Here is an 18,707-nt window from a genome sequence, read left to right on the forward strand (position 1 = left end):
TTGAGGGGTCAGAGCCCAGTAATCTGTGTTTTAACACACCCTCCATGATTCCAACACTGACGTTTGAAAAGCATTGCTGTTGGACACACTGGGGTGAGGTTGGAATGGGGTATGAGATGCCATGCCCCCTTCTTGAGTTAACGATTTCTACCTGGTTCAGGTGTTCATTACCCAACCCACCCCACCTCTTCTTGGCCTGCCTTGGAGCAGGAGAAATGCTATGGAGGCTGGCAGGGGCCTGAGGAGGGAGAAGTCTTGTCTCCTCCTCCCCCTCCCCATGGTGACCTGGGGGTAGCAGGTCTGGCCCCTTCCTGTTTCAGCAGAACCTGCAGATACCGTGAGAGGATCAGGAGATAAACTCTGCTCTCCCCAGCCCTGAGCAGGGGCAGATACATGAGAGCTTTGCAAAGTGGGCCTCTCCCAGCCAGGCAGCTTCTCTGCACCCTGGCAATGCCCCGTAGGGGCAGCTGGGAGGTCTCAAGCTGGGATTTCAAGTACCACTCCATCCTCCCCCATCCCTTGACCCCTCTCCTGAGGTCTCTTCCCACCTCCTCTCAAGGGTCTGAAACTGATAATGAGCTGTTGGAAGCACGCAGCATAGATGAGCCTCTGAGATAAGCATGCACGGTAAGAACTCACACGATCACCCTGGTAGTGTTCCACGTTCTCAGTGGCACCTGATTCAAAGTACCTAGAAGCAGCTCTTCACACGTGCAAAAGAGAAAGTGGGGGTAACTACTGAAAGAGGAGAGTTGGGCTCCCAGAGAGGTAAAAACAAAATGCAACAGGGACAGAGGAAGAATCCTGCACTATCTGAAAAAGCCAACGGTTCATGTCCAAGATCAGAGCAAGGGGATGTAGGGAGCAGGAGAGCCTGACAGCCACAGGAACCAGACTGAGGGTTTCAATCAGATGTCCATGGGGTGGCTTGAATGCGATCTTGACCACACTGATACAGATCATGGAGTAGGGAGGTGACAAATCCACTCAGCCGTCCATGGGGCAGTCAACCTTAGTGCCACAAGGAGCTCTGGGCCCCACATTCTGGAAGCATTGTAGAGAACTGGTGTCTTTCCCAAAGACTTATCATGTTATGGGAGGAACAGGAGATGCTTAACCTGGATAAAAGACAATTCTGGAAAAGCTACAAGAAAACTGACTTCATATACTTGAGAGAGCTTTGAGCAAAAGACAGAGCAGCTTGGATCTTTGCGGCACAATGAAGATTAGCTGAGGCCCAGTTGCACCTCTGCCCATCTGGGTCCTGCCTTCACTCCTGCCATGCTCAGCAACATCGTCGTTGCCAATGACACCCCAGACTGAGTCAGCCCCATGTCCCAGTCCTAGGCCTGGTGGAGGTGGAGGTTTAGGGCTTAGAGTCAAGAAGCCCTGAGCTCCAGACCTCACCCTGCACCCTTTTTGTGTCACCCTGGCCCCGAAGCGCAGCCTCTCTGGGAGTGGGATTTCCTGGTCAGTAAAATGAGGATGATCACCCCAGCCCTGTAAGGTCGTAATGAGGATCCATTCATTCAACAAATACATATCAAGTACCGTGCTCCTGCTGAAAATCACTCTCCCGAACCGGAGCTCTGGGGAGCACAGGAGCACCCAGAAGAGGTCTGGCGCGTGGTAAGTGCTCAGTTAATGCTGCTGATGACCGCCAGGGGCCCTTTCCCTGCCCTTCTCTCAGAGTTGGCTTCTGGAGAAACACAGCCTGAAACACTGGGGCAAGCAGTGATTGGTCCAGGCATTGTTTCAAGCACTCTGCAAGTACACCACCACACCAGTCTCTTCTGAAAATTTCAGGAGTCTCCTCTGGGCCTCTGCACACCATGTATAATAACAATGACAAACTGAGCTCAGGTGGGAGTAGGGGGTTCTGGGCCAGAGCCCACCTGATGCTGAGGTTGACAAAGTGCCTCCAAGTGTTTGGGGGCCACCCAAAGGCCTCCTCTAAAACACATCTCCCTCTCTCTGGTGAAAACCTGAGATCACCCTCTGAAGTATTTCAGGCAAGGCTAGGTGTTGAACAGAAAGCCATGGGGACCCAGGTCCCTGAAATCTGGGGACTGTCAGACCCTCTCAACTGTAGCACCCCTTAGCTGGGGGGAGGTCAATGACTCAGAGGAGAACACCTGATCCCTATCTTCCATCCATCTGCCAGCGCTTGGTTTCCGTCAGTCAGCAGATCTCAGGTTACATAAATAAGCTGGTATTGCTGATTCGGCACATTCTGCACGATGGTGTGTGCCAGGTGGTACCCAGCACCTCCCAGCACACAGACCAGAATCAGTGTGATGAATAGGTGAGCAAGGCCCATGTGGGGGCAGCTGCAAGGCAGCTAAGCATGCCACCTCTGGAACCACAATCCTGGCTCCTGAATGTGCCACTGTCTGATTTTGGGCAAGCACCTTAGCCTTCCCATGCCTGATTCCTTGCCTGGAAAACAGGCAGATTTACTGTTAAGAGTTGTGGCTCTGGAATCAGACAGTCTAGGTGTGGGTCTTGCCTCTACCACTTATTTGCTGTGTGACCTTTACAAGTGTCTCAGCCTCTCTGTGCCTCAGTCTTTTTTTTTTTTTTTTTTTTTGAGACAGAGTCTTGCTCTGTCACCCAGGTTGGTGTGCAGTGGCACGATCTTGGTTCACTGCAACCTCTACCTCCCAGGTTCAAGCAATTCCCCTGCCTCAGCCTCCTGAGTAGCTGGGACTAGAGGCACCTGCCACCACACCCAGCTAATTTTTGTACTTTTACTAGAGATGGGGTTTCATCATGTTGGCCAGGCTGGTCTTGAACTCCTGGCCTCCAGTGATCCGCCCACCTTGGCCTCCCAAAGTACTGGGATTACTACAGGTGTGAGCCAGCGCACCCAGCCTCTCAGTTTCTTTATCTGTAAACTGGGAGTAATAACAACTGCACCTGCCTCACAGGATTGTTGGGAGAAGCATTAAGAAATGGATTTGTACTTGGAGAGTACTTGAAACAATGCCTGGACCAATCATTGCTGGCACCAATGTTTCAGGCTAGGTTTCTGCAGAAGCCAACTCTGAGAAGAGGATTAAGTACAATATTTGTCTGCTCTGAGAATGACCTCAGCAAGCATCTATAAGAAAGTGGGGAAGTGAGACAGGGATGAAGCCAAAAGAGGGTGCATGAGCAGATTACCTTTGTGGGCAATGCAAGTTCAATCCTGTTGGTGGCCTCTGGGGGCTGCAGAGAAGCCCCTCAGTATCCTACCACCTAAAGGCAAGAAAGCTGGGATGTAGAAAGCTACAATAAAAACAAAGGAGCGGCCAGGCACAGTGGCTCACGCCTGTAATCCCAACACTTCAGGAGGCCGAGGCAGGAGGATCACTTGAGCCCAGGAGTTCAAGACCATCCTGAGCAACACAGGGAGACTCCGTTTCTACAAAAAAAAAAAAAAAAAAATAGCCAGGCATGGTGGCATGAGCCTGTGGTGCCAGCTACTCAGGTGGGAGGATCCCTGGGGCCTGGGAGGTCAAGGCTGCAGTGAGCTGTGATTGTGCCACTGCACTCCAGCCTGGACAACAGAGCAAGACCCTGTCTCAAAAATAATAATAATTTTTAAAAGAAAGCAAAGGAGTGTAAGGGGACAGGGTCCCAACAGCAATCGCCACACCAGGCTCTTCTGAAAATTTCAGGAGTCTCCTCTGGGCCTCTGCACACCATGTATAATGACAATGACAAACTGAGCTCAGGTGGGAGTAGGGGGTTCTGGGCCAGAGCCCACCTGATGCTGAGGTTGACAAAGTGCCTCCAAATGTCTGGGGGCCACCCAAAGGCCTCCTCTAAAACACATCTCCCTCTCTCTGGTGAAAACCTGAGATCACCCTCTGAAGTATTTCAGGCTAGACTAGGATATGATCCAATCGGCACTGGAGAGTGATCCCTCCAGCTGGGGACAAGAGCTTAGGAGGCAGGGCAAGCCAAGGGGGACTGGAGCAGGGCAGAGGGGCATACAGTCTCCTCCAGCACTCTGGCAACACCTGCCGGGCTTGGTTCTGAGTGTCAGATCATTGGGGTCTCCAGGCAGGGGCAGGGCATTTAAGGAACTGAATGGAACTCACTCCTCTGACAGTTGGGGGGTGGAAGAGCTGGGCAAGGAGGTGTCCCGGCTGCTTCTGCTGTGGACAGCTGCATGGCAGGGGAGGAGCAGTGAGGCAGGCAAAGCCCCCCTGCAGGGGTCTCCTTGACTCAGGAACATGAGGAAGATGAGGACACTCTGACCCCCGATATTCTTGGACAATTTCCCAGGCCCTCTCACAAGCCCGCAGCTGGAGAAACAATGGTTTCTAAAAGAAACCACTGGAATGTCAGACGGGGCCCTGGGACCTTTAATGGCCAACCCCAGGCAGTTCCAAGAATTACACAACTGGGCCACTTCCAAGATGTTCTTCCTAAGAAGCATGCTGTAAGTAAATCAAAGCCCCACTCCTAGGTCTCACACGAAAGTCTCCACAGTACCACATTCCCCAACCCCACATCCCGAGAGTCTTCTCTAGGCCTTGGGAGGTCCAGAAGTCAACACCCGCTCACTGGTGAGGTCCCAAAGTGCTTAGTAAGCAAAGTACATTTACAGGTGAATAGCAAGGGAAGGGAGGGGAGGCGAAGCAGGTTCACACACGAGCAAAAACCACTGTCTGGGCTGAAAGGAAGATCGGAGATGATCCAACCCGTCTCTAGAACTGGGGCAAAAGAAGAGGGACGTGGGAGGATATGCAGCTGGTCGAGGGCCCAGGTGAGCCACAGGACAAAGGTGGCGCATCTTATTGGTACCTCAACTTCACTCACAAACGTTGAAAACGCTGAAAAGGGAGGGAGAGCCATGGATTATATACGGAAGCACAGGACGGGAGAATCAAGAGTGTGAACAATTAACACAGAAAAGACCGATCTTCCACCTCCAGGACCCCCAGGTAGCAGTCCCTCAGGTAGGTGGGAGGAGGACTCTGACAGGATCATTTGGGATGCACGAAGCTAGTGCAAAATGACCCCTATTACAAATGAGAAAACAGGCCCAAGGAGGGCAGGACTCTCCCCAACTGCACCGGAGTTGGCTGCCAAACATCCATCGGGCCTTGCCTATGGGCTCCTCGGACCTTTTTTCGACTCTGTTCTCTCCCTGAAATGGGTCCTCCCACTTTCCCTTTTCTACTTGCGCACTCTTCTTTCCCCAGGAAACTTTGCAAGAAAGGCAAAAGCGAATCCCAGGAAAAAGACTAGCTCATCAGTCACATGTTAACTGCGCCCGCGCGAATTGCGCATGCGCATGCTGAGCCCCACTCGTCCCAACCCCGGTCCCGCCTCTCCACACCTCACCAACATGGCCGCCTCAGCAACAGCCCCATCCTGTGCGTCACGGACGCGGCGACTCCTGACGTCATAGGAAGGCGCCGGTTTCGGCGGGGGCTGCACGTGCGCAGGGGTGTGGAAACTTACCGGCTGAGCCATGGATACACCGTTAAGGCGCAGCCGACGGCTGGGAGGCCTAAGGCCCGAATCCCCCGAGAGCCTCACCTCAGTTTCGCGGACGAGACGGGCCCTTGTGGAGTTCGAGTCGAACCCAGAAGAAACGAGGGAGCCCGGGTCTCCTCCGAGTGTGCAGCGGGCTGGCCTGGGGTCCCCCGAAAGGCCGCCGAAGACAAGCCCAGGATCACCCCGTCTGCAGCAGGATGCAGGCTTGGAGTCCCCCCAAGGGCAGCCAGAGCCAGGCGCAGCGTCCCCCCAGCGTCAGCAAGACCTACACCTGGAGTCGCCTCAAAGACAGCCGGAGTACAGTCCTGAATCCCCACGATGTCAGCCGAAGCCAAGTGAGGAGGCACCAAAGTGTTCTCAGGACCAGGGAGTACTGGCCTCGGAGTTGGCCCAGAGTAAGGAGGAGCTGACCCTGGGGGCCCCCCAGCATCAGCTACCGCCGGTCCCGGGATCACCAGAGCCTTACCCCGGTCAGCAAGCTCCCGGTCCGGAGCCCTCTCAGCCACTACTGGAGCTGACACCCAGGGCACCTGGCTCCCCCCGGGGTCAGCATGAGCCGAGCAAACCACCTCCAGCTGGGGAGACGGTGACAGGCGGCTTCGGGGCAAAGAAGCGAAAAGGTTCTTCATCCCAGGCCCTAGCGTCCAAGACGTTGAATAAAGAGGAGCTTCCTGTAATCCCAAAGGGGAAGCCCAAATCGGGACGAGTGTGGAAGGACCGCTCCAAGAAAAGGTGAAGTGGGGGACAGCATGGACAGGGGTGGCGTTCTCTATGGTGTTGGGACCCCGCCTTTGCCCTGCTGCAGCCTGGAGAATAGCCCCAGGGTTAGAGAGAGCTCACGTTAGTGGGGATGTTAGCAAACAGGTAATTACAATCAGAATGTGGTAAAATGCCCTGGGATCCCGGAGAGGGTGGGGCCAGGCCCTCAAAGATCAATTTCTCTGATGCCTTTCCTCCTCAGGGTCCCTATGGGCCTCTCCTGTAGCACCTCAGGTCTGTATTCGTTCAACAGACATTTACCGTTGTCTGCCCTCTCTAGTAAGGGAGGCAGAAGCAAGTAAACCAGCCATTACTTGATCAAAGCAGTGAGGTCTTCATCCAATATAGTCTATTACAGTTATTTGCCTTTAAGATAAAAAGTATTACTGAGCACTGATTATATAAGGATTTACCAGTCAACAGCCTTAATAAGGATTTACCAGTCAACAGCCTTTCAAACATGGAACAGCATGTGTCATCACGCTTAATCTGCACGTCAGCCCTGTGAAGCAGGTGGTGTTATTATTCCTGTTTTTTGTGTGAGGAAACCAAGGCTAAATGAGTGGTAGGCACAGGACCTGAGCACAGATCTGATTCCGAAGCCTGTGTGCAAAAAACCCCTTTACCCAATCCCTGTAGATCCACCTTGAATTGGATTGCGACTTTCTTAAGGGGCAGGCACGAGATCTTTCTTGTCTTTCTGTGCCAAGGGCATAGTAAATGCTCAATGAATGCTTATTTAATGAAGGAACGAAGTAGCTCATCTGAAGAAGGAAGAGTGTAGGCTGCCATGAAGGAGAGGTGTGGGGTTCAGTTCCAATTCGAGCTAATGGGAACCACAGGGGGGAGTCAGGGATGTATGCCTGTGAGGGACCATGAGGAAGGAGGGTGGTTTTAAGGAAGAAGCTGACTCTGTGCCAGGCTTCGTGCTAGGCCCTTTTCTTGTATCCTTAAAACCCTAGGCTGTGGATATTATCCCCCCACCCCTGATGAAACAGAAGAAACTGAGGCTTACAGAGTAATTTACTGCAAGTCTCCCATGGGAGAGACTTTGAGGCTAGAGTGACTGTAACTGTTGGAGAAGTGGATGATGGCACTACCCCTCTGCCCTGTCCCAGGGGGTCACAGGAGAATGGCAGGGCCGTTGATGGCCATGTGGAACTGGAGGAGGCTGGTTCAGGTGGGAAGAGGGTGATGAGCAAGTTGAGCGGGTGAAGCTTGGGGTCCTGGTACTCACGCTGCAGGTGGGGAGATGGGCTTGCTGAGCTAGAGGGGGCTGGGCCCATGCAGAGGTGGGGAGAAGGGAGGGGCCCACACAAGACACAGGATCAGCAGCTGGAGCAGAGTAGGAGGCCACAGATCACTTGACCAAGAAATCTGGAGAGAGGGTGTGTGGTTCCAGCTCCCTGCCCAACTGCAGACCCGTCCTGACTCACTGTTGCTCACTCAGAGCATGCACTCCAGCCTCCTTAATGAGGCCGGCAGGCCCACCCTCCTCTCCCCTCCATCACTAGAGCTTCCACACTGTTGTCCCCTCCATGTTCCTCCCATGTGTGACGCTCCCTCCTTCCTCAGCGCCTTCACACGTGCTGTTCCCACTGTTGGAAAGGCTCTTTCCCTGGCCAGTCCCCCACTCATGTTTCAGGGCTCAGTTCAAATGTCACCTCCTCTGAAAAGCCTCTCTGGCTTATCCAGCTAGGGTTAAGTCCCCATGCTTTATATTATCATTGTGTGCTGTACTTCTCTTTTGTAACACCTCCATTTGCACAAATGCTTATTTATTTGTGATTCTTATTGACTGCCTGTTTTCCTTTAAACCGGAGGCTCCGTGAGAGTGTAAGAGTGGGGACTTACCTATCATGACTAGATGCCCCAGAGCCCAGTGCAGGGTAGGGCACTAAGCTGAACAAGTGGATGAATTGAGGACAGAAGGTAGTTCATTCATTCATCAACCAGTTGCTCAGATCTTGGGTAAACATGGCTGTGAACAAAAAGTCTCTGCTCTCCTGAAGCAAACATTCTAAATGTGGGAAACAGATAAAGAACAAGTACACACATGATATGTCAGTAATAAAGACTTTAAAGAAAAATAAACCAGGATGGGGACCAGAGAATAACAGGGAGGGCAGGGTATTGCCACAGTGCTCAGAGATGGCCTTGCAGATAAACAGGTCTGAGCAGAGGGAGCCGGGCAGAGATCTGGGGAAACAGTATCCAGGCAACAGGAAAGGGATGTTCAGAGGTATTGAGGCGGGAGCAAGCTCCCGTTTGAGAGGCTTTCCAGAGGTCTCGCTGCTGGAATGAGGGGGAGAAGGGGAACAGTAGGAGATGAGGTCAGAGAGACAGCAGGGCCTGGTGACCCTTACAGGGACTCCCGGCTTTCCTGAGTGAGCTTGGGAGCCATGGAAGGGTGTCAAGCAAAGGAATGAAATGACCTGACTTGTGAGATCAGCCTGGCTACTGAACACAGACATAGGCGGGCAGGGGTGAAGGCAGGAAAACCCACAAGGAGGCTGTCTCAAGAGAACTAAAACAGCTTCCGAAGCTGCAGGCAGGTCGGTGGCGAGGGGCCCAGCAGGGCCACTGAATGGATGTTTGGGATCTTTGAGGGAGCAGCTTCAGTGGGTAGTAAGTGAGCCTGGAGATGGGTGGGAAGCAGCTCCTGCTGCAGGGAGGAAGACAGCCGCAGCTGGGAAAGTGTATGTGGTGAGGGAGACCTGGCTGCAGCCCTGTCTTCGTGCTCATGCCAAACGCCACTTTCTCCATAGTGCCATTGGGCATGCTGTCTGCCTTCTCTGAGGAGTAGCATTTATGGAGCACCTATTACGTGTGTGTGTCGATTAAATCTCCCACCACCCTTTGGGTTAGGAATGATTCTCATCTCCACTGGACAGGATGCTGAGACTTAGAGAGGCTACCTTGCTCCAGGTCACCCAGGTTGGACTTGGAACCCAGGCCTGAGTTTCCTCAATACCCAGGTAGAACCAATGGTCTGGAACTGCCCTGCCTCAGTACCTTAGCTGCCAGCCACATGTGGCTATGTACATTTAAATTAATTAAAATTAAATAAAATTTAAGATTCAGTTTCTCTATCAACACCAACCACATTTCTAGCGCTCAGCAGCCACCCATGACTAGTGGCTACCTTATTGGACAGTGTCAATGTGGAATGTTTCCACCATCTTAGAAAGTTCTGTTTGACAGCCCTGCTCTACAGAGATGCAGCACTGTGTCTTGTGGTTCTGTGTGTCTCTAGGCTCCCAACACCTTGTCCCTTCAGGGTTCTCGTACCCCAGCTTGGAAAGCCCAGCTTTACAGTTATGGGGGAAGTCCATGTGGCACCCCATTCTTAGTGCTTAGGAGGCCAGGCCTTCAGTGGCAAGGCCTTGGGAAGGGAGAAGGAAATCAGGGAGCTGCGGCCAGAAGTCGGCAGGGCCAAGGGACACCAAAATAGGCCTTGAATCTTTAAAAGAGAAAGACCTAATTTCAGCATGTGGAGGCCACCGAGAGACTTCTTTGCATTTTGTTTTTACTTTTTTTGAATGGAAATTTTCAAGCATACAAAGAAAGAGCAAAGCTCTCAAGTCCCCATTATCAGCATCAACACAGCTCAGCATTTTCCTAGTCTAGCTTCATCTTTGATACTTGGCTTTTTTTTCTTTTTTTCTTTTTTTTTGTTTTGAGATGGAGTTTCATTCTTGTTGCCCAGGCCGGAGTGCAATGGAGCAATCTCGGCTCACCGCAACCTCCGCCTCCTGGGTTCAAACGATTCTCCTGCCTCAGCCTCCCCAGTAGCTGGGATTACAGGTGTGTGCCACCACACCCAGCTAATTTTGTATTTTTAGTAGAGACAGGGTTTCTCCATGTTGGTCAAGCTGGTCTCGAACTCCCGACCTTAGGTGATCGGCCCACCTCAGCCTCCCAAAGTGCTGGGATTACAGGCGTGAGCCACTGCGCCCGGCTGATCTTTGGCATTTTTTTTTCCCTGAAATATTTTAAAGTACATCCTAGACATATCATCCCATTCATAAATCCTTGTAGTATGCATTTTTACAGAGATGAGCTCAGTTCTCCTGTAACTCTAAAATCATCGTTGCTCTTTTCAGATTTCCCTGAGAGCCCTGATGCCCACTTCATCTCCAGCTGGGGGAAGAGATTCTTTTTCTTTTTTCTTTTTTTTTTTTTTTTTTTTTTGAGACAGAGTCTTGCTCTGTCACCCAGGCTGGAGTGCAGTGGCGCGATCTCGGCTCACTGCAACCTCCACCTCCCAGGTTGAAGCAGTTGTACCTCAGCCTCCCAAGTAGCTGGGACTATAGGCATACACCATCACACCCAGCTAATTTTTGTATTTTTAGTAGAAACTTTAGTAGGTTTTAGTAGGCTTAGTAGGTTTTGCCATGTTTGCCTGGCTGGTCTCCAACTCCTGGACTCATGTGGTCTGCCCACCTTGGCCTCCCAAAGTGCTGGGATTACAAGCATGACCACTGCATCCGGTCTTGGCGGGGAAGATCCTGAATCATTACCCAGAACTTTAACCACTCACACTGTTCTGAAATGGAATGGGCCACCTCCCTAGGGGGTGAGCGCCCCGCCTCCAGAGGCATTCACACCCGGGCCAAATGCGCTTGGCGGAAGCAACAGAACTTTACAGCAGGGGCCGCATAGCCTGGACTCTGCAGTCGCTGACAGGATTCAAGTCCTGACTGCCACAAGGTATCTTTAGGCAGCTATTTAACCTCTCCGCGCCTTGGCCTGCTCCTCTGTAAGTGGAGAGGATAGGAGTACCCACCTCAGAGGCATGTAGCCAAGGCTTGAGAAATGGCAGCCAGCACAATCAGGGTTCCCTCCCGCCCCAAGTTTCTGCAGCCCTGGAAGGCCGCCTGTCAGGCCAGCAAGGAGGTGGTTCTGCCTGGGCTCTGGGGAAGAAGGTCCAGAGCCTCCGGCCGAGAGGAGACAGGGCATGGGTGGCGCTTGCCCCACAGACCCTGTATGCACCCACTTCTCCCCCTTTCAGATTCTCCCAGATGCTTCAGGACAAGCCCCTGCGCACATCGTGGCAGCGGAAGATGAAGGAACGGCAGGAGAGGAAGCTGGCCAAGGACTTTGCCCGTCACCTGGAGGAGGAGAAGGAGAGGCGCCGCCAGGTGAGGGGCCAGCCAGGCTGAGGCTGGGGCTCAGAGGACTAAGCTAGTGTCTGCTGGTACAGACCTGAGGCGAGGGCCTCCACGGGTGCCTGGGGGAGGCCGACTTGGTTAAAAAACGTTCTTGAATCTGAAGGCCCGAGGGAGGAAGGGCACCTGGCCAGAAGCAGATGTGCAGTCTGGGACTACAGGGCAGGGAGGCCCAGGGGACCATACAGTTTAGCCTGGGCTGCCAAAAGAGCCTCGGGGACGGGGACGGAGGGGGAGGACCAGAAGCGGGCCTTGGGGAGAAGCCCGGGAGGAAGTCCTGGGTGGTAGGGCAGTCAGTGAGATGGGGTCGAGGGCCCTTTGCTGGGACCTACTCAGTTGGGAAGGGCTTGCAGATTGGAAATCCATGTCCCCGGTATGGCTGCTGTCATTCTCCAAGAAGCAGCCCACACACCAGCAACGTGGATGGCCCCCGCACCTTTCCTCCACTTCTGTCCCCTGTCACCCATCCCAGAGCCAGGAAGCCCCTGTAAAGGGTCACAGCCTCACCCACATCTGCCAGGGACTTTTAAGCAGGGGGAAGAGGGCACTCAGCAGGCAGCATGCAGAGAAAGCGGAGTGGCATTGGTCAGCCCCTGCCCCCCAGGGCAGGGCAGTCAGTGGGAGATTCCTCCTCCACTCCTCTAATGACCCAGGCGTGTAGGAGGAGTGCCGAACGGGATTCAGACAACTCATCCATAGTCCGTGGTCCCAGGCTGGCCACTGAGAAACGGGGTGGGCCAGTCACTCAGTCATCTGTCCCCTGCTCTAAGTCACCCCAGCTCAGCTTACAGCTGACATCTGAGGAATAGTGTGTCTGCCACCATATGCTGAGGCCTTATCTCTTTTCCTGTGTGGCCCTGGCTCTCTCTTGGGCAAGACAGAGCTGCTGTCTCACTTCTCACTGTCCACTGCGGAGGTGCTCCTGCCCAGCCCCCAGCCTGGGCCTGCCCTGACCACAGGAGGCCAAGGCTCACTTCTCCTTCCTCCCCAGGGGCCTGGGCCACCCCTGCTACCCCAAGTCACCAAAGCCAGCAGAGACTCCTAACCATGCAGCAGCCTTGGAGCTGACGTCCCCACCCTGGCCTTGCTGAGGGACACAGTCAGCATGGCTAGAGAGCACTGGGCTTCCCCTCCCAAGACAGTCTCCATCTAGAGTCTCAGTGTGCCCAAGGAGCTAGGGGCTGCTCCAAGCCCTGCACGTGCATTCCCTCATTGATTTCCCAAAACTATCTTACGAGGTAGATACTGTGGTCACTGTCACTTTAAAGATGAAGAAGCTGAGGCACAGACTTAGCTAAGGTCTCCTGTTTAGGAAATAACAGGATCCAGATTGAAACCCAGCCCAGATAGCTCCAGAGCCTTTTCTGTGCAGTGCAGCCCCTGCCCAGCCCCACACCTGCGAAAATCTCAGGGACCCAGCCCTCACCCCTAGCCTGGCATTCTGCAGCAGCGGGACTCCAGGGGAAGAGGGGGAGACTGTCCAAGAGGGTGGGAATGGGGGAAGGGCCAGCACCCCTTTCTCCCTTGGCAGTTGATGAGGGTGGCACGAGGGGTCACTGTCTGCATGTGCGTGAATCTCCAGGTGGGCACCCCCCGTGTCTCAGCCCCTGTCCTCAGTTGCCTGTCCCATACCCACCTCTCAACATGCTGTCAGGAGCTTCCACCACAGCAGGCCCCTGGCACTAGACCGTGGCACAGGATTGCTGGCCCTCCACCCACACATCACCAACCTGGAGCCTGGCAGAGAGGGCCTTTCCCCTTCCTCCTGGGAATTCTGCCCACTCGCACTCTTCTGCGGCCTGAGAGACCAGGGCTGCCTGTGCTGCCTGACTCAAATCCCCTTCTCCCACACGTTCCAGGAGAAGAAACAGCGCCGGGCTGAGAACCTGAAACGCCGCCTGGAGAATGAGCGGAAGGCAGAGGTCGTCCAAGTGGTGAGTGTCTCGTTTTCCCCCTCTGCCCTTCTGCCCCACTTGGGGGTGCAAACCAGGGCCTCGACCCCTGCCTCATGTACCCCCACTCTCATGCTACGATCTCAGGCCCTTGTGGGGCAGCCTTCCTCTCCCCTGGGAATTTGGACCGAGGCTGCAGCCGCACTAATGTCCTCCCCTCATACCACCCCCAGATCCGAAACCCCGCCAAGCTCAAGCGGGCAAAGAAGAAGCAGCTGCGCTCCATTGAGAAGCGGGACACCCTGGCCCTGCTGCAGAAGCAGCCGCCCCAGCAGCCGGCAGCCAAGATCTGAGCTCAGGACAGCCCGAGGCCTTCCATGGCCAACAACCATGTCAGACAGCACCTCAGGCCGCTGCTCAGATGCCTCTGCTGGAGCCGGCACTCCAAACCCATGGCTCCAGAACAGGGACCCCCACCCCGACCGGGGCTCCTCGGCCTTTGAAGGCTTCCAGGCAGGTCTGTGTGGGACAGAAGCCCAGAGGGGGCCTGGGACCTGGCAGAGATGGGGGCAGGAAGAGATTCAGCTCCCATCCCTCCTTCCTCTCCTTCTCCAAGTGCCTTCAAACCAAGAACTGTACATTCTTCTGGTTCCTCAGTGAGCTGGTGACTGGCAGGTGACTCCCTCAGCAGTGTATGCCCTTTCTCAGCATCCTAGGTCCATCCCAGGCCTGGAGGCTGACAGTTGGGAATCCAGCTTCCCCCACACCTTCCCAAAGGCTGCTCTGAGCACCTCCACACCCCACTGCCTCTGTCCCCAGCAAACTGAATCCGGTTCCTCTCCACTTTTCAATACTGAAAGATTAAAATGGGGAGGTTGCAGGGAGCAGAGCTTTTCCCTAGCACCCCCTTTCCCAAACCAGTCTCTGCAGAAGCCCCAGAGAATCTAACTCATGCCTATCCAGTCTACAGCAAAAATATTTATTGAGTGCCTGTTGCATACAGGCGCAATCCTAGGCACCGGCAAATACAGACAATAGACCAAAGTCCCTGCCCTCGAGGAGCTTTCATTCTGATGGAGAGAAAACATAATAAACAAGCAAAATGTACCACGTGTCCAATGGGGGAAGTGCTATGAGTAAAGGGGGAAGGGATGGGAGGGAGCAGGGGTGAGGTGTCAACACAGGGTGGCTCTGCAGCTAGCTGGGCACCTCACTGTTCCCTTTGCTTAGCACCTGCTGTGGGCCAGGCCTTCAGCGACCCTGGCCTTTGGTGGCAGAAAAAACACAGGACCAAGATCTCAAGAGTTTCTCATCTGCTTCTTCCACTGACATTTCATCCACCAAGCAAAATTCATTGACACCGACTTTTCAGTCCCTGGGCTGCAGAGCTCAAACACAGCAGTCTCTGACCCCAAGTCCATAGCAGGTGGAGGAATGAGACGCGGTGCAGTGGAAGTGATAGGTCAGAGGTGCAAGTTACCCCTCCCATCCGCAAAAGGGAAATGGTAGCTGCCCAGCCCCATGTGGCCTGGAGGCGGGGCTGCACAGATCTTGGGATTACCAGTGCCCAGAGGGATCCCACAGAACACCAGGCCGACAGGGAGGCTGGTCCGCTTAGCTAAGAAATGACGTGTGCTGTGCCCATTCAAGTTCTAACGACCAAAGACTTTTAGTCATTTCCCCCGTTGGATTTGATTAGCCCCAGGTTTCCCAAGTGCTTGACCACGCCATCCCCTGCTGCTTCTGCCTTGGAAGCACTTTGGGCAGTGCTGGGTCACAAGGTAGCATCTTAAGTCCCTCGAGTAGGTCAGAGAATGTCCTTGCTCACCAGAGAGTCATTGAGCATGTGATGCCTAGGGTTAGAGTGCAGACCCTGTGGTCGTTAGCCCTGAAACTGGGCAAGTCACTTAACCTCCCTGAGCCAGAATGTGCTCAGCTGTAAAGACTGGCTAATAGAAGCTGCCCCTTAAGATTGTGGTATGAAGCGTCTAGCGCAGTAAGCATTGGCTAAATGAAGAGGGCAGGCTGGAAGAGTGCTTCTCAAACCTTTCCTCTCTCTTCTCCAAAAATACATGGATGGTTTAACATAAAACTTCCTCCCCCCTCCCCCATCATCTGGTAAAACTGAACTCCGGGGAGACGCACCCCGTGTGCCCTTCCGACTCCACTGCCCTAGAGTGGGAAGTCTATTATGAGTTTCACTTTGTGTTACTCCAGGCCTCGCCTGTGAACCTGCCGCACTGGCTTCTCGGCCTGGGAGCTTGTTAAGTGCAGACTCTTAAGTACCCGGCCCCGGCCTCCTGGATCAGACTGCACTTAACAAGACCCCTAGGTGATTCACAGGCACATCAAGGTTTGAGAAGCACTGCTTTAACTCACTGTTTCTGAAAAAGATTCAGAGTCTCCCGGGGCGCTTTAAAATGCAGGTGCCTGGGTCCCGCCCCTCGGACTTTGATCACTGCGGCTGGAGTGCGGATATCGAATTGAACCGCGGCACCCTGGTGATACTTTCGCGTGTGAGTGCCGCCCTACGTGGGCCGGGTTCTAACTCGAGGTGCTGCTCAGCGCCCGGTTCAGGGGGCCCGTCTGCGGGGACGCTGCGCAGCTGCCCAGCAGCCAGCCGAGGAGACGCGCGGGGCCCCGCGGTTCCTCCGGGCGGCTGCGGAGAGCTAAAGGGGAGGCCGAGCGGGCAGTGGAGGAGGTGCGGCGGCGGCGGCTGCTTCCCGCGCCACCCAGCTCGCTGTCGTCCACCAGCACGCTCTCCAGCACCGTGCGCAGCGAGCGCCGCAGCTTGCGCAGCATGTCGGGGCAGGTGAGCACGTAGAGCACCGGGTTGGCCACGCTGTTGAAGAAGGCCAGGCTGGTGACGAAGGGCAGCCCGCGCCACACGAGCGGCCGCAGCCCCGGGTTAGCGTGCGCCCGCGCCTCCAGCAGGCTGAACACGTGGTAGGGCCCCCAGCAGAGCGCGAAGGCGGCCACGACGGCCGCCACCAGGCGCACGAAGCGGCCTGGCCGCCGGCGGCCGCGGTGCTGCAACCGCAGGCTCACGGCCGCGTGGCTCGAGGCGATGATCGCCAGCGGCACCAGGAAGGCCAGCAGGAACTTGCTGACGGCCAGGGCCGCCTGGCGCGAGTTGCACGTGGCATCGCGGTCAGGCCCCGGGTTCAGGAGCAGCACATTGTAGTAGCACATAATGCGCCCGTCCAGCCGCGAGATGGTGTCCCGGAACACGAAATAGGGCACCGTGTTGAGCACCGCTAGTGCCCAAAGCACCAGGCAGACTTTGTGCGCCGCGGCCACGGTGCGGTGGTTCTGCGCCCACACCGGCCGCACCACCTGCAGGCAGCGGTCCAGGCTGATGGCGCTAAGCAGGAAGCCGCTGGCGAACATGTTGAGAAAGAAGATGGAGGAGTGCAGTTTGCAGAAGGTGGTGCCCAGCTCCCACGAGTGGCCCACAGCCAAGAAGTAGGTGAAGAAGGGCAGGGAAGCAGAGGCCAACAGGTCGGACAGCGCCAGGTGCAGCACCCAGGTGGTGACCACGGTCTGGCGCATGCGGCAGCCCACCACGAAGAGGATGACTCCATTCTCCACCAGGCCCAGCAGCGAGGCCAGCCCGTGCAGCAGCACGGCCGCGTGGTCGATGTAGCGGATGCTGGTGTTGCTGTGGCTCTGGAGACGGCTCATCTGCTCCAGGATGGGGCAGAGTGGCTTCAGTGTGGCGTTGGCCGACATCATGGGGCTCTGCAGTGGAGGGAAGGAGGCGCCTAAGTTGGAAGTGCAGAGGCCACGGGGGAATCAAGAGAGAGGCCCGGAGTGGGACCCTGCCCAGGAGATGCCAATGTGACCCACGAATATACTGGGCGGTGGGGGTGGGGGGAATAATATCCCAGCATTGCTGTGCTTGGGCAAGTCATTTAACCTTCCCGAGCCTTTTTCTGCCTCTGAAACTTGGATGTCAGTCATAACCGCACCTAGCTCATAGAGTTATTGGGAGAATTAAGTGAGTTTAATATATAAAAGCATTTAGAACATGGCCTGGCACAGAGCAAGCACTTTATCAGTGTCACTGTGATGATTATGGAGCAAATGGTCTAAGATCACACAGAGAAAAAGGAACAAGGTCAGGCCACACAGGACTCCTTTTTCCCATCCCCAGAGCACTGGCGGGTGAAGGAGGCCCCACAATTAGGGCAAGAGGATTCTGCTGGCCCGGGCGATGGAGATGCTGCCCCTTCCCACAGCATCCACACCGCCCCCAGATGTTGCCTCTCTACAGATCCTCCATGCAGCTCCCCGCACTCAGTGGTGGCTGGTTAGATGTGCCGACCATAAACAGTGGAACCAGCCCCTCCTCTGATGGTTGGAGAGGAAATAAGATAAGAGCCAGGAGAGCTGGGAAGGAGGAACTCCCACATGGGGCTCTGGAGGCCCAATGGGGCCAAAAGATCTCTCCCTTCTCAGGAGCAGCCACAGCAGCTCTCTCCGCCCCAGGAAACCCACCCCTGTTCATTCACTTACTCCATCATGCACTCATCCAACAAATAAGACGTGCATGCTTACATCTTCATTGAAAGCCCGAAAGACCATCTGATGTGAGGCTGGTCAAGACCAGTGAGGGCTGAGGAAATTCCATGAGGCTCCATGCAGGAGGTAGGAGGCAAGTAGCAGGGGACAGGGACTCAGGGTGTCCTGGGCACCAATGACACTCCAGGTACTATGGTAGGTCCTTCACATAGGTGCTTTCTGGCTCTAGAAAAATGGTGCTAGTACTCCATCCTATTTTACAGATGAGAAAACTGAGCCTCAAGTGGTTAAATAACTGGCCCAGAGCCACCCAGACAGCACAAACATGTGGAGGAGAAAGTTTCATGCTCAGCCTGTGCTCTTTCCTCTACCCCTACTCCAAGGAAGAGAGGATGGAGGAGGAAGAAGAAAAGCGGGAGAGGGGAGCAATGGTCTTCAGTACTCATCTTTCTAGGGAAAACACTGTTGGCCAGGATGAGAAAACCCACTCCCTTCCAGAGACCACAGTCCTTTATAGAGTGGGGTTCTGGGATATCAAACTAGAATTCTGCTGGCGGAGGAGCCCCTTGGAGCTAGAGACCTGCAGGTAGATGGAAGAGGAGCGTGTGCTTCCTGAGAATGGTCATACTTCCTAGGCTTTAGAATGTGCAGAGCAGTCACTCTTGCAATGAACCCATGAGACCCCATTTTTCAGAAGAAGAAACAACAACTTGCCCAGCGTTCCTCAGCTGCAGCAGTGGGGCTGGGACTTCACTCCCAGCAGATAGCCAAGTACCATCCCCTGTCTGCCCTGAAACATTCCCTGCAGACCAGCTGCTGCTTATCCAAGTCCTATGGGGATGATCAGAGAGCACAGTCCTGCCAC

At 54.7% G+C, this 18,707-nt stretch overlaps 2 protein-coding genes across 3 annotated transcripts in view; one reads left to right on the top strand and one right to left on the bottom strand.

Moving 5' to 3' along the window:
* Positions 1-5,198: 5,198 nt before the first annotated feature.
* CCDC86 (coiled-coil domain containing 86) lies at positions 5,199-14,425 on the top strand. The gene is made up of 4 exons (XM_003826330.4): positions 5,199-6,228; positions 11,270-11,399; positions 13,286-13,360; positions 13,552-14,425. The coding sequence occupies exons 1-4, from the start codon at positions 5,471-5,473 to the stop codon at positions 13,669-13,671; spliced, it is 1,083 nt and encodes a 360-aa protein (XP_003826378.3). The 5' UTR covers positions 5,199-5,470; the 3' UTR covers positions 13,672-14,425.
* Positions 14,426-14,578: 153 nt separating this feature from the next.
* Positions 14,579-18,707, bottom strand: part of PTGDR2 (prostaglandin D2 receptor 2) — a 39,313-nt gene continuing 35,184 nt past the window's right edge. For both annotated transcript variants that reach the window (XM_034932708.3, XM_008951765.4), the window contains one exon: positions 14,579-17,059. In XM_034932708.3, the coding sequence (XP_034788599.1) occupies positions 15,863-17,053 (1,191 nt within the window). In that variant the 5' untranslated portion in view covers positions 17,054-17,059 and the 3' untranslated portion in view covers positions 14,579-15,862. The remainder of the gene's footprint in view (positions 17,060-18,707) is intronic.

Source organism: Pan paniscus, chromosome 9 (assembly GCF_029289425.2).
Source record: "Pan paniscus chromosome 9, NHGRI_mPanPan1-v2.0_pri, whole genome shotgun sequence".
Classification (NCBI taxonomy): domain Eukaryota; kingdom Metazoa; phylum Chordata; class Mammalia; order Primates; family Hominidae; genus Pan; species Pan paniscus.